Raw genomic sequence first — 15,745 nt, 5'->3', positions numbered from 1 at the left:
TTCATGAAGTGGATTTGAGGAAGCTTTAATAAAGGAAGTGCCAAACATCATTAATTCAGCTCGATGGGGGTCTGTGTTGCCTTCCTCCCTGAGCGCACTCAACGGACCCCCCACACCATCCCCCATCCCATGCCGGAGCACAGCAGTAGAGGCTCTCTCAAGAGCTCCCACGGAAGATTCGTCTGTGTTCCCTCGAGTTTATATTGCGTGGGACGGGGGGAAAGGAAGACAGATTAGCATACCATCACTTGTTTTGCCTGTTTACCGTGGCCTACTTTAATTCTCTGATGCATAAAGTAAACACACTAGATAGACTCCTTGTTCTCTTCATTGTTGTGTGAATAACTTTAGTTTTGATGTTAAGGGATATTCTAATCCCTAATGTGTGCTTTTCTTTGATGTATTCAGAACATGAGCAGTTTTTCTCTGAGATTTCTAAAAAGTTCTTTTTGTTGCCCAACAGGAGTCTGGTTAAGAAATATTGCCCCAAGCGCGCAAAAGAGGATGAGCCCAGGTGAGTTCAAATGCAAACATTTGCTTACTCCAAAGATTTTTAAGTGGTTATTTTGACAGCTATTTATGTTTTTAATGGCAAAATGGTTTTTTGACCGCTATTTATGTTTTTAATGGCAGCTAACAAAAACATGATTTGGACATAGCATATAATAGCCTGTTACACGTATCTTAGATATGCTTGATTCTGATTGGTCAATCCAACTGGTTAATTGATCGTTGTCCAGAGAACAAGACTGATTTCCTACTTAGATCGGATAGTTTCATGTCTCTCTTATCACTCTACAGTCTCTTTCCTCATAGATAGTCAATATCTGTCTAAAACTAATACACTTTTCTTTTTTTTTTTGATTGAATAAAATAAAATTTAAATAGCATATGAAAACTAAACTAAAACTGAAAGGCAAAATAAATTAAACCTACATGGTAAAATAAAAAATTAATAAAAAATTATGATAACTAAACGAAGCAAATTCAAATATTAATAAAAAAATATTTAGTATTGAGAAATGCTAAAAAATAAAATTCACAATCGATATTCTAATACACTCAAACTGTTAATTATTCATTACCGTTGGATCAAAATCAAATCCATTTGTTTCACTGCAACTGTACTTTTTTAAACATTCTTTCTTTTAACTCATGGCATTATTTCATTGTACATTTTGGCTGTAGTTGCTCTCCTAACCAGCATGTTTCTACCCTGTTGGCTCTAGATTACGGTTGAAAGCAGAAACGGGGGAGTATACGATGGGTGTCAGCTCGAGTCCCTCCCATATCCCGTAATGAATTCCATTAGATAGGCATAATTTCTCCCAGCATGTGTTTTTGTCCCAGGACATTCCTCATGTAGTGTACAGACAGCCCGCTGATTAGAACTCAACCCTGGAGGTGGGGGGGACATTTGCTTTGGACAAAAACATCTCCGTCCAGCCCTCGCAATACACACACATCCCTAACTGGAGAGATGAACGTTTGTAAAGGGGGATTTTTAATATAGTGAGCTAGTCATGCCTTACAGGCTGGCCCTTAGTCAATATCAACATACAGATAGACTAGAGACGTCCGGCCCCCAGGGGCCATGGCGGCAACCTGAGGAGAAGATGTGTGCGACTGCTGATAAACGCAATTCATTTTTAATGAGGGCATTGAATGTCCAAGAAATTGTCCCATATCAGAACATAAACATTTAGTTCGGATGCAAGAGGTTCAAAAGATCTAAAAATGCATATTAAGGTCTTTTAAGGATTTCTAATATATCTAAATGTGATTGCAGTGGGTTTTACACTGACAATTCAAGTGTGTTTATATCAGCATTATGTTGGCTACACTGCTTTGAAAAAAGCAACCACCAACAACAAAAATATCAGTTGACATCCAATGCTTATATTTATTTAGTCATTTTAACGAATCGAAATAAGCTTGCAAAATTTGATTTGTTTGATGGATCTGGATATTTTTGGCAAATATCAATATAGTTTTTATTGCAGTGCTGTAAGAATCATGTCTTTCTAAATTAAAGTAAAAGTCAATCATATTTTGATTTTTGCTATGAAAATAGTCATTGATGCTGATATGGAAATAAAAATAAACGAACAAGATTATATGTTGTAGTATTTTTTTCATTGTATATTTTCCTCCTGCAGGTTCACATCCTGTCTGTCATTCTACTCCATACTGAACGAGCTGAATGACTACGCAGGTCAGCGAGAGGTCGTTGCCGAGGAGATGGGGCACAAAGTGTATGGGGAGCTGATGAGGTACTCACAGGACCTGAAGGCGGAGAGGAAACATGTGAGTGCCAAATACACACACCCGAGACACCTGCATGTTCTGCTGCATTCAAGACAAGTTTTATTTAAACATTTGTTTGTTGTGTCTCTGATCAACAGCATCTCCAGGAGGGACGGAAGACCCAACAGTATCTAGACCAGTGCTGGAAACACATGGACAACGTAAGTTATCTACTGGTACTGGTACTGGATCATACGCAGTCTGTATGATAGGCTATCATACAGTGTGTATGCCTATACATCCTTCTTAATCAGGCATTTTTGTTTAATTTAATGTTTTTTCGACTGCTTGATGCTACTAGAGGCATCAAAACTTGTTTATGTAATTTATTTATTTGTATTTTTGTAATTAATATGTTGTAATTTAATTAGTGACTGTTTACTTTTAATAAATAATTAAAATAATTACTTGAATTATTTACAAACAAAAAAAGTACAGTATTTACATAGATATTTAGAGATCATTTTTTACTTTGGTTATTATTCAATGTCATGTTATTTTTGTTGTACATTGGAAATCGGTAGCTAGAAGCATGAAATTGCACTTATCAACCACAGAAAGTTTGGAATAGCATCTGTTATCAGCTATTGTAGGATTCATACATATTTTGAATTAAGTTTGATTTTCTTATTTTCAGTTTTTTTTTTTTTTGTCTTTTTTGTTAGCTAAATAAGTTTTTCAAGAAAGTAGAACCTATTCAGGTAGAATACATTTTTGTTTTAGTTTTGAGTAATTTTAATACTTAAACTTATTTTATTCCAGTTAGTTGCCATTTCAAATTTTCTCTAATATGTATATAATATTTTATTTCAGCTTTATTTCAATTAACGGAAGCTATTCTTAAAGGAGTAGTTCACTTTTAAAAAAAAACTTTTGCTGATAATTTACTCACCCCCATGTCATCCAAGATGTCCACGTCTTTCTTTCTTCAGTTGAAAAGAAATTAAGGTTTTTGATGAAAACATTCCAGTATTTTCTATATATAATGGACTTCAATGGGAACCAAATGGTTCAAGGTCCAAATGAGAGTTTCAGTGCAGCTTCAAAGGGCTTTAAACGACACCAGACGATGAATAAGGGTCTTATCTAGAACCCTTCGAGTCATGACTCGAAAAAAGATTTGTTCATTTTGATGAACGAGTTTGAACAAGAGAGTCACGAACGCTCATCACAGAACAGAGCAAGGCAAGGAATTGTGCTTATAAAACGTAAACTTTTTTTAAAAAAAATTTAAATGACCGATCGTTTCGCTAGATTAGACCCTTATTCATCGTCTGGTGTCGTTTAAAGCCCTTTGAAGCTGCACTGAAACTCTCATTTGGACCTTGAACCGTTTGGTTCCCATTGAAGTCCATTATATGGAGAAAATCCTGGAATGTTTTCATCAAAAACCTTAATTTCTTTTCGACTGAAGAAAGAAAGACATGGACATCTTGGTTGACATGGGGGTGAGTAAATTATCAGCAAAAGTTTTTTCAAAAGTGAACTGCTCCTTAAATGTGCTTTTCCATTTGACTGCTACTTTTCCATTGTTTTTTTAATATAATCGTGCACTAAACGGACATCTTTAACCGTGCGCTTTTTTCAATCTATTGATTGAATTCAAGGTATTATTTGGAATAGCATCAGCCCTATTTAAGATCGATTGTGTTTGCAGTGCTAGTTGCACAGTTGTGTCTGAGTGCGAGTGACCGATTCACAACCTCTCCTCCAGCTGTGACCTGGGGTCCAGATTTATGCAGATCCACACGACTGTGTGTGTTTATGTGCAAGTCCAAAACAGAAGAAGTGACAAAGACTGTTGGCAGTGCACAAATCGAAACCTTCCTGCGCCGCATTCATCTTCTCAAGCTCTTTCTTTCCATTCTCCCTCTCGCTCCATACCCTGCACTGCATTCCTGCATCCTGTACGTTTCCTGTCTGTCCGTGCGTCTCGTAGAGTATTTGTGCAGCTTTTAGGTCGCTGCAGCTTAAGGCCAGCAACAGCTGAATCTGGCGTTGAGAATGACCATGTCGTAATAACATAGGTATTCCTCTTTCTTGCACTGTCACGAAATGAAACACAGATGCTCTGGAAGCTGGACACAAATTTCATTATCGCTCTCAATCTCAGGACTGTTTTGGATGTTTGTTTGTAAGATTATCTGTATTTATGTTGCTACTAGATCAAGTCCTGACAGTTTTTATGCAGGAAGGATTGCTAATGCTCACATAGCAAAGCCTGCTTTAACAGCCCATCAACATGTGTCTCCTTTTCCGTATGGATTTCACAGAGTAAAAAGAAGTTTGAACGGGAATGCAAAGAGGCAGAAAAATCACAAATGATCTACGACAGGCTAGACAATGACATCAACGCCACAAAGTCAGAGGTGGAAAAGGTAGTTTCTGTGATCCTGATATACTCTACATACATTCTTGTGATTATTGACTGAACATTGTCTTAACCATTTTGTTAAAACATTGTAAAAAAGCACTTGAACGCAGTTTCTGGAAGTTGTCCTGAGGCCTGAGCTGTATTCCTGAAGTATTAGTAATACAGATGACCATTCATTCTGTCTTAGGCAAAGTCCCAGCTGTATCTGAGACAACACATGGCGGAGGAGAGCAAGAACGAGTATGCAGCCCAGTTGCAGAACTTCAATGCTGAACAGTGGAAGCATTTCAACGTGGCCATCCCTCAAATATTCAAGGTGATGATGTCCCCAATCTTTAGTTTCTGATATTTTAATCTAAATTCTAAAGCTATAAAGATTATACTCGCAGAACAATAATAATTGTTCTAAAAATAATAAATAATAATTGTTAATAATTTTTTTAAATGGAATAAAAAAAATATATATATATAATTGTTCTATTTAGCTTGAATTTATTTTAGTTTTAGTTGTAGTTTTAGTAGTTTTAGTACTTAAACTTATTTTATTCCAGTTTTTATTCCAAATTATAAGTTTTAAGTTTACCTGTAACATTTATATTTTATTTCAGCTTTATTTCAATTAATGAAAACCATTCTTCAAGGAGTAGTTCACTTTAAAAAAAAACTTTTGCTGATAATTTACTCACCCCCGTCATCCCAGATGACCACGTCTTTCTTTCTTCAGTCGAAAAGAAATTAAGGTTTTTGATGAAAACATTCCAGGATTTTCTCCATATAATGGACTTCATTGGGAACCAAACGGTTCAAGGTCCAAATGAGTGTTTCAGTGCTGCTTCAAAGGGATTTAAACGGCACCAGATGATGAATAAGGGTCTTATCTAGTACCCTTCGAGTCATGACTCGAAAAAAGATTTGTTCATTTTGATGAACGAGTTTGAACAAGAGAGTCACGAACGCTCATCACAGAACAGAGCAAGGCGACCATTTGAGCTTATAAAACTTAATTTTTTTTAATTTATGTTTTAAATGACCAATCGCTTCGCTAGATAAGACCCTTATTCATCGTCTGGTGTTGTTTAAAGCCCTTTAAAGCTGCACTGAAACTCTAATTTGGACCTTGAACCCTTTGGTTCCCATTGAAGTCCATTATATGGAGAAAATCCTGGAATGTTTTCATCAAAAACCTTAATTTCTTTTCGACTGAAGAAAGAAAGTCGTGGACATCTGGGATGACGGGGGTGAGTAAATTATCAGCAAAAGTTTTTTTAAAAGTGAACTACTCCTTTAACGCGCTTTACCATTCGAATGTGCTACTTTTCTATTGTTTTTCTATGTAAACATTCACTAGATGGACATCTTTACCTGTGTGCTTTTTTTTCAATCTACTGACCTGTGTCTTGTGTTTTTAACAGCAAAAATGCTTTCTTTGTGAACTGCTCCCTTAATGGTTGTCTTTTTAGTTGACAAATAAAGCACTGTATTAGACTGTATTTGGTTTGTGACCATCCACAGAAAAGATGTAATAAATCAAAATGTCTCTGTAGACATTTATGTAGTTCTGTAACCTATGTGTACATGTGCTTGTAGAATCTGCAGGACATGGATGAACGGCGGACGGTCAAGCTTGGGGAGACGTATCGGAGTTTTGCCGATGTGGAACGAAGAGTCATTCCCATTATCTCAAAATGCCTGGAGGGCATGGTGACCGCTGCTAAAAATGTGGATGAGCGTAGGGTAAGTGCTGAAACACTCTTATGCCTTTTAAGAGCCAAACAAAAAGGAACTGTGTACTGGTAAAACATCTATACATTCTATTATGAAATATTAGCAAAATATAAAAGTTTTTTAAATAGAAATTAATACTTATTTTCTGCAAAGTTACTGTAAAGACATAAAAAAAGTATCATGGTTTTCCAAACATTAAGCAGCACAACAATGTTTTCAAAATTGTTAATAAGAAATGTTTATTGAGCCACAAATCGGCATATTGGAATGATTTCTTAAGGATCACGTGACACTGAAGACTGGAGTAATGAAAGTTCAGCTTTGCAATCAAAAGAACAAATTACAGTTATTTTGTATTGTTATAATATTACTGGTTTTACTGTATTTCAGATCACATAAATGCAGCCTTGGTGAGAACAAGCGACTTCTTTCAAAAACAAGCAAAATATCTTAATGACTTACTAAACTTCTCAATGTGCTTTGATTACCAGTTACCAGTCCATGGTTTAAGTAACTTTTTAGGCTCCATTATGATCTCAAAGTTTACTCAAATGTAAATGACTTCTCCCTGATGTCATTACGTACCTATGATCTTGATGATAGCTCCAGTCCACTACACCGATAGAAAGAAAGGGAGTATTGGAGACGGCGAGTAGGCGGGAGGAAGTGAGGGAGTGGATGATTGGGAGCATGGGAGGATGAGAGAATCTGAAGTTGCTCATTTTCTTAGTGCTGTCGCCAGTGCTGATGCTTATGAAAAGGTCGTGTGTGGCACCGCAACCGCTGATTACATTTTTTTATCTGACCCATTTAGTCTCCCTCTCTTTCTTTCTTTTTCTGTTCTGGACTCATTCAATCTTATGCTCACCAAGGCTGCCTTTATGATCAGTAAAAGCAGGATTACCTGAAATGTTTTTATTACAATTAAAGGCACGCTATATAACTTTTTTGCTTTCTAGCAGTTAAATAAAACTGCATGTTTTGTGGCAGAACATTGTTTTGGATGTGCTACTGCTCTGCGCGACTATGCAGATGAATAGATGACCCTTCACAATAGATAATGCTTTACAATGAACTCTCTGAACTGTTAGAGAGCTACATATGGCAATTTATCTGTTCAGTAAAATACCCTGCTCGCCTGTTGAGGAATAAAACACCATCTCTGTGTTACTTTTACAACATTTCAACATCCTTCAGTTGTCTTTTCACCATCCCCGAAAAGCCAAGCCAATGTTGATTCTTGTTTTATTACGAGCTCAGCCACATGATACACACATCAAAGCAGCTGGAGAAACTTTTTTATTTACCGGGTGTGATTTGACGCACAGTGACGTACAGTATGTACGCAATTTCCCATGAAAATCATCCTGCTGGGATGAAACACTTTTAATTACCATAGTGGTAATAAAGGGTAAGAAAGATTGATGATATATTGACTCATTATTAAAATGTTGTTAACTTTGAACAAAATAAAAACGTTTGCCTTTGAAAACATTTTTAAAATTAATTTTATTTCTGTAATGGCAAGGTTGAATTTTCAGAATCATAACTCAGTCTTTAGTGTCACATGATCCTTCAGAAATCATTCAGATATTCTGATTTGGTGCTCAAGAAACATTTATTATTAATATCAATGTTCAACAATGATATTTTTCTGGATTCTTTGAAATTTCAAAAGAACCACATATACTGTATTTTGAAATAGAAATCTTTTTGTCACTTTTGATGCGTTTTAATACATCTTTGTTGGAAGGAAAAACTTACTGACCCAAACTACCAACTTTCTGACCAGATCTAGTTGCTCATGTTGAACATATAACAATCTGTACATATAACAAAACTATTTAGCAACTCCTAGCTAGGTTAGGATTTGCCCCTCCTAATCTCTTAAATAATTCAGCATTGAAGACCAACTAATTTATGCACAACAATTCTGTGTTTACATTTTGACGAATTACTGTAATTTTAAAGTGTCAGCTTTGCAGATTCTTCCCAGAGCGCTCATCACAGAACAGAGCAAGGCGACCATTTGAGCTTATAAAACTTAATTTTTTTTAATTTATGTTTTAAATGACCAATCGCTTCGCTAGATAAGACCCTTATTCATCGTCTGGTGTTGTTTAAAGCCCTTTAAAGCTGCACTGAAACTCTAATTTGGACCTTGAACCCTTTGGTTCCCATTGAAGTCCATTATATGGAGAAAATCCTGGAATGTTTTCATCAAAAACCTTAATTTCTTTTCGACTGAGGAAAGAAAGTCGTGGACATCTGGGATGACGGGGGTGAGTAAATTATCAGCAAAAGTTTTTTTAAAAGTGAACTACTCCTTTAACGCGCTTTACCATTCGAATGTGCTACTTTTCTATTGTTTTTCTATGTAAACATTCACTAGATGGACATCTTTACCTGTGTGCTTTTTTTTCAATCTACTGACCTGTGTCTTGTGTTTTTAACAGCAAAAATGCTTTCTTTGTGAACTGCTCCCTTAATGGTTGTCTTTTTAGTTGACAAATAAAGCACTGTATTAGACTGTATTTGGTTTGTGACCATCCACTGTTCATATCCTCAGACTCAGAAATGATCAGTTTCTTTGATAACACCATGCCACTCTTGTTTTTCCTATTTTCCCCTTGCTTTCCTCACTCCAATGGTCGGTACTTGACCTGCCCAATGACAAACCATTCGGGTCTGATCATGACCTGATTCTGTTTGCGGTTTTATTTATGGGCTTGCTTACGTTGTTTTGGGATTTCCTAATGTCCTCTGCTCGAATTCTGAGGTCAAGAGAACCTCATAGAGGCTGTTAAACGGGTGACATGAAGCCAGAGCTCTTTTGTAATGCTCGCACACCCTGAGCAAACACAGTCATCACAGACCAGCTAACCATCTTTCCTTGCGCCTACTTTCACAGTTTACAAACACTATAGCACTCACTGGTTCTTCATATAATGGCCTTAAATCACGCTTTTTTTTTCTCCAAATATGCAATATTTGTTTTTCCTCCTCTATTACTGCTACAGGTATGGACTGGTAACCAGAAGGTTGCTGGTTCAGTCCCTGAAAGGAACAAACCATGAGCTTACACCGCTCACGTTACTGTTTCTAAGGTTAGCTAAGTAACTGAGTTGAGAATTGATGTTCAAGAGGGCAAACAAATAAAGGTTTAGTAGTAGTCGAGAAAAATATTTGTAATGTTGGTGACCGAGTTCAAGGAAATGTGTTTCTTTTGTTTAAATGAAATGTACCCTGCCATTCAAAAGTTTGGGGCTTGTAAGATATTTATGCTTCTGAAAGAAGTATCTTACGGTGTGTTCACACCGAACACGAATAGAGCATCAAATACGCATCTATCGCATCTAGTTAGATGCTTGAATCTTCCACTCGAGTTCAAATTTTTCAACTTGTACGGAAGACGTTTGCGACCAATTCGCGTCATTCGTAACGCCTCGCACGAATGTTGCGTCTATTCACGTCTTTGCATTGACTTTGTACGCAATCTACTCACACAAATAATAAAATTCGTGCTTGGCATTCAGTGTAAATTCGCGTTCGTAAATTTGCGTTCCGACTAACACACCATTATGGTCCTTGATGCTACATAGATTCTAAATTGTATATATTTATTCTCGCTGTATTTTCATTTTCAGCATCATTACTCCAGTCTTCATTATCACATGATCCTTCTGAATAATTTTTATATGCAGATTTGGTTCCCAAAAAACATTTATTATTATCAATGTTGAAAACGGTTATACTGCTTGATATATAATATATACTTCTGGAAACATTTTGTGATTTTTTTTTTTTTTTTTTTTTTTTTCAGGATTCTTTAATGAATAGAAATATTAAAAGAACACAATTTATTTAAAATAAAAATCTTTTGGTACTTTATAAATGTCTTTACTGTCACTTCTGATCAATTTAATGCATCCTTGCGTAATTAAAAAACGTAAAAAACTTTTGAAAGGTAGTGTTATTATACTTGCACTTGGCTCTAAATAAAGCATATCAAGCATGCTAAGCACATTGTTGTTGTCTCACAGGATTCTGGGATTGTAGTGGAGTCGTTCAAGTCGGGGTTTGAACCCCCGGCTGATTTCCCTTTTGAGGACTTCAGTCAGAACATCCAGCGAACAGGATCAGATAGCACCATTGGGACCCCCAAAACAGAAGGAGGCAAACCGGACCCCAAACACGCGATTAGCAGGACCAAAAACAAACTCTGGCTTTTTGGGAAGAAACCCAAGGTATTTTCATTACTCAGCAACTTCTGTTCTATCGTAAAGCTCATTTGCTAAGAATAGGTGATAAATTAAAAGCCCACATGACCGTCAGGCGCTCTGCTTTGACTTGTGTGAACAGTAAAGGATTTTATGGCTTGGTAAAACTTTAACTTCTGCTTTCAGACCTACGCTGTCAGTACCTGCAAAAACCTCCTGACCTTTTTGTTTTTTTCAAGAACATTACTTCACATTTATTCCTACCCTAGAAAGCAGTTCTTGTTTTAAAAAACCCTTCATTGTAATGAAAGTTAACCTATAAAGCTGCATTTAACAAGCAGTCAGCCATTTTACTAGGGTTTATAGTTTTGCGTGTTCGTTTGTTTGTGTTTTGTTATTAGTTCACCTTAAATCTTTGTTGTCCCAGCTTCCCCCATCCAACCCTCCTCCTTCCCGCCCAAGTATTCCCTCTGGCCATATCCAGCCTCCTAAATTCACAAAAGAGCGAAAGGCTAACCATCTATCTGAAGCGAGAAATGCAAAATCTAAGATTCCATCCTTCCGAACTGTGAAAAGAGGGGTAAGAGTCGGCCTGGTGTGTGTGGGTTTGCTGTGATTATGAAATTACGCTTGCCGCTTGCGTTTGGGCCGGTTTCTCTCACCCAAGGTTTAGCTAATTCCTGCACACAAGGAAACAGCCAAATACGATTGTTTTGAGTGAAGGAATAAGGCTTTATCTGGGTCCAAAGAGCTGTGCCCATCATTTTTTTAAAGTTTGATTTGTTGCGTAAAGCAGTAGAATACGGTGGTGGAAGTGTTGGGTGGGTGATTTATTTAATTTATGTATTTATTTATTTTCCTTCTTGCTTTATTTTTAAAAGCGCATGCAAGTTTGCAAAATACTTAATACAGCTCAGTAGCTCTTTTCTGTAAACCTGTTCACACTGACATTGATGTTACAAGTTGCTTTGTGTGCAACTAAATCATTTTTACATTGAGATGATTGCCAGATGATTGCTCATTTATCTTATTGAAAACTGATGACTTGTTATTACTTGAAGTCTGTAAATCGCTGTCATTGTGAACACGTCGTAAAACAGACATGAGAAGGGAAACAGTGAATACATTTACAAATATTTGTGGGTTTTTGTCTGAATAGACACGTGTATAGTCTAGGAGATTTATGGTTTCAAAAACTCCTCTGTCTGAAGATCTTTTAACCTTCAAATGGTCTTTGTTTCCAGTTTACACTTCTGGGCTTCGGGGTCTATACAACCCCAACAATTGGTTGAGTAATTGTACAAAAAAATATAAATTTTTAATCATACAAATAATATATATATATTTTGTTTACTTCTCATCTATTCATTAATGATGTGTTTTTGGAGATATTAAGGACTTTTGTATCCATATACCACACAATTCCTCAAACTACAGCATTTTTACGATACATTGCATTTATGCTCTACTACTAGGCCTTCATTTCTGGGTAAAAATTTTCAGATTTATGTCGGATTTTTTTTTTTTTTTTTGACACAATATATTTAGTTTTTTCACATTTCCCATTCATTTCAATGTGGGGTCATACTGACCCCGAAGACTAGAAGTGTAAACTTTTTTTTTTTTTTTTTTACATACCTTCAGAACAACCTAATCAAGCCCAGTTTTTGTGTGGATAGATAGATAGATAATGTATAAAAATTCACAAAATCTTATTCCACTGACATGAAAGGAACCTTTTTTTTTATTAAGTAAAAGTCGATTGGGGTCGTATAGACCCCATAACCCGATTGAGGGCTACATCCTTAACAAAGCTTTTTGGATAAATACCAAACTGATTTTGTTTTCCAAAAATGTTTAACATCCAGCTGTAAATCTCTTTGTAGAAAGATGTCCATCAAATTCATTTCAATTATCTCCAAAGAGTGTAACAACGATGACCACTCACATCCAGTTTGATGAGGACGCAAGGAGATTTTTGCCAAGGTTTAACATTTGTGAACTATCCGGATACAACTATTCTGAAATCTCACAAGTGTCATCTTTGTTTCCTTAATTGTGCAACAAACCCAACTGAATGTTTGCAAATTTATCAAGTTACTATAGATACATATTGGATTGCTTTCATTAGTTAAATAATCTGTTGTGGCGGCAATTTATGGATTACCTTTTCTTAGTAGTTCTGATTCGAAAACCAAATGCCACTAATATTACCTGTTCTTCTTTTAGCTTCTACTTTATAACCTAGCTTAAATGGAAATGTTGAAAACAAAGATGAGGTTGTGGTTTCAGGCTGGTTCAGGTTTTTAACCAGACTTCCAAAATGTCTCTTTTGTGGTATTAACAATGTTAGACTAACATGAACTGCGCTGGAACAGCAGTGGGTCAGACCTCGATTAAGACCTGGTTTACCCTGATGGTGGCGTTCTGTGCGAACCTGACTAAAATAATCAGTCAAAATGCATTCGATTGACTGATGTTGATGAGCGATGTGTTGTCTTTGTTTCTTTTTGAAATGGCGTGACCTAACCTTAACCTCTCAGTGGTCTTTAAAGCTGGTAAGTGATGTGTGTTTTGAACTGCTGTAGTATAGATATGAAGTTTGAAAATAGACTTGAGTGTTTAGTTCTAGGATGCTTTGACTGCATTCAATCCCCCTCCTTCTTCATGCTGTACAGATGTCTTTCGTGTAGTGTGGCTAAATGTTTATAAACTTTCAGATGAATTGCAAAATTGGAATGTATGCAAACTAACAGGCCCATTAAGCTCTAGGAAGGACATATCTCTCTAGAGCGACTGTATATCACTGCAACTGTGTCTGGAATAACCTGTATTTGTACAGGCGCCAACACTGGAGGATCTCAGCCATCTTCCCCCTGAACAGAGACGCAAAAAACTTCAACAGAGGATCGATGAGCTAAACAAAGAACTACAGAAAGAAATGGACCAAAGGTAGATTATAAAACATGCAGCTCATTTTCTTTTTCCTAATTTCTTCACAGAAATGTATTACACACTAAAAACCATCTAATGCTGGAAAATTGTTTTAATTTAGCATAATAATATTCCTTTATTTTAATAGATTTTATTTTTTATTTAGTTATTTAATAGCTATTATTGTTTATTTTCTGTTTGTTTGCAGCTTAAACTATTTAAAACCTATTAAATAGCTAGAGAATAATATCTCAAAAACATAATTGTCCTTGTCGCAGAGATGCTCTTAATAAAATGAAAGATGTCTATGAGAAGAATCCTCAGATGGGAGATCCTGGGAGTCTCCAGCCCAAGATTTCAGAGACCATTTGCAACATGGAAAAACTCCGCTCTGAGATCCATAAAAATGAGGTAATATTCCCAGAGGAATGACTTATTGTTGCAGTCTTATAAGGAAGCACAGCCTCCGGGAATGTACATCTGGATAAATTTGAGATGAACCCGCTGAGCATCTCTGTGTGCCACCGCCACCTAGTGGAGAAATGGACATAATGCGGATGCCGCATCACATGAAATGATTGAAAATGACTCTTTATTTGGACATGAATCACTCTTCACCTGTCTCTCTTCATCTCAGAGTTGGCTGGCAGAGGTTGAAGGGAAGCATGGATCCCGTGGTGAGCGGCGGCCCAGCGCGGATGTGAACCACCACACACCCCACGGCAGAGAGAGGTCTGGATTTCCTGATTACATTATCTGCGTTCTCAATATAGACAGACTATAATGTATATACCCTGTATACAGTCATCCCTTTAATGAGTGCCTGAACCTTTTGTAAACCCACTCCTAGAAGAGTTATTGAGCGGTTCTTGCTATTCTACATATATCTTCATATATATATATATATATTAAATGACAGTATGGTTTTGTGATAATCCATAGAACTATACCCTACTGTTCGAAAGTTTGGGGTCAATGTTTTGCAATGGTAAAACTAGCAAATAAATTCTGTTCCTTTAAACTATTCATCACAGAATCGTAAAATATTAAGCAGCACTGTTTTCAACATTGATTTCTGAAAACTTATGATGATGCTTAATCGACTTTATAATGCTGAAAATTCAGCTTCATCATCACAGGAATAAATTACACTTTAAAATATATTCAAACTGACAGGGATTTTATATAGTAATAATATTTCACTATATTACTGTTTTATTTTACTGTATTTTTGATCATATAAATGCAGCTTTAGTGAGCATTAAAGACTTTATCTCATATTATTTTCTTTTTATTTAAATCATGATGCACGTAAAAGATATACAACTAGTATCAGTGCAACAGCAGCTTCCCATTATGTAACACTTTATTTGCCAAACCATCATGTCATCAGTGCTTTGTGCATCCACACGTCACCACGCTGCCTCTGAACTTAAAGGCTGCTTTGATGCATGGCTGTTGTTTTTCTCGTGTCTTTCAGTCCTGAAGGCAGTTACACAGATGATCACAGTCAGGAGCATCGGTCTCCACCGCAGCCAGACCCGCACGAATTTGATGACGAGTTTGACGACGACGATCCTCTCCCTGCCATCGGCCACTGCAAAGCTCTCTACTCTTTTGATGGTACAAAAACAGCTTGCTTTAAATGTTCCTTGTTTAGGATGAATTAAGCGCTGTTGACAACATTGTGGCATAATGTCGAGTATAAAGATCCATAAAAACAACTATAGGAATTACTATACAACAAAATGACAGATTTTTACTAAATAATTCACTTAAGTGCTTTAACTTAAAGGAGTAGTTCACTTTTCAAAAAACTTTTGCTGATAATTTACTCACACCCATGTCATAAAAAATGTCCATGTCATTCTTTCTTCAGTCGAAAAGAAATTAAGGTTTTTGATGAAAACATTCCAGGATTTTTCTCCATATAATGGACTTCAATGGGGTCCAAACGGTTCAAGGTCCAAATGAGAGTTTCAGTGCAGCTTCAAAGGGCTTTAAACGACACCAGACGATGAATAAGGGTCTTATCTAGCGAAACGATCGGCCATTTAAAAAAAAAACAAAGTTTAAGTTTTATAAGCTCAAATGGTCGCCTTGCTCTGTTCCGTGATGCGCGTTTGTGACTCTCCGGTTTGAACTCGTTCATCAAAATGAACAAATCTTTTTTCGAGTCATTTGG

At 36.4% G+C, this 15,745-nt stretch overlaps 1 protein-coding gene across 3 annotated transcripts in view; it reads left to right on the top strand.

Annotated features, from left to right (window-relative positions):
* fnbp1l (formin binding protein 1 like) overlaps positions 1–15,745 on the top strand; it is a 49,313-nt gene that overhangs the window by 31,106 nt on the left and 2,462 nt on the right. For 2 of the 3 annotated variants that reach the window (XM_039662259.2, XM_039662208.2), the window contains exons 3-14: positions 464–514; positions 2,160–2,307; positions 2,406–2,468; positions 4,581–4,685; positions 4,869–4,997; positions 6,269–6,415; positions 10,450–10,653; positions 11,054–11,206; positions 13,469–13,578; positions 13,839–13,971; positions 14,198–14,292; positions 15,041–15,183. In XM_039662259.2, coding sequence (XP_039518193.1) covers positions 464–514; positions 2,160–2,307; positions 2,406–2,468; positions 4,581–4,685; positions 4,869–4,997; positions 6,269–6,415; positions 10,450–10,653; positions 11,054–11,206; positions 13,469–13,578; positions 13,839–13,971; positions 14,198–14,292; positions 15,041–15,183 — 1,481 coding nt within the window. The remainder of the gene's footprint in view (positions 1–463; positions 515–2,159; positions 2,308–2,405; positions 2,469–4,580; positions 4,686–4,868; positions 4,998–6,268; positions 6,416–10,449; positions 10,654–11,053; positions 11,207–13,468; positions 13,579–13,838; positions 13,972–14,197; positions 14,293–15,040; positions 15,184–15,745) is intronic. The other variant, XM_039662327.2, reaches the window with a different exon arrangement.

The sequence above is a fragment of the Pimephales promelas genome, chromosome 14 (assembly GCF_988280905.1).
Source record: "Pimephales promelas chromosome 14, fPimPro1.hap1.1, whole genome shotgun sequence".
In the NCBI taxonomy this organism is placed as follows: domain Eukaryota; kingdom Metazoa; phylum Chordata; class Actinopteri; order Cypriniformes; family Leuciscidae; genus Pimephales; species Pimephales promelas.
This window is presented reverse-complemented; position numbering and strand designations above follow the sequence as displayed.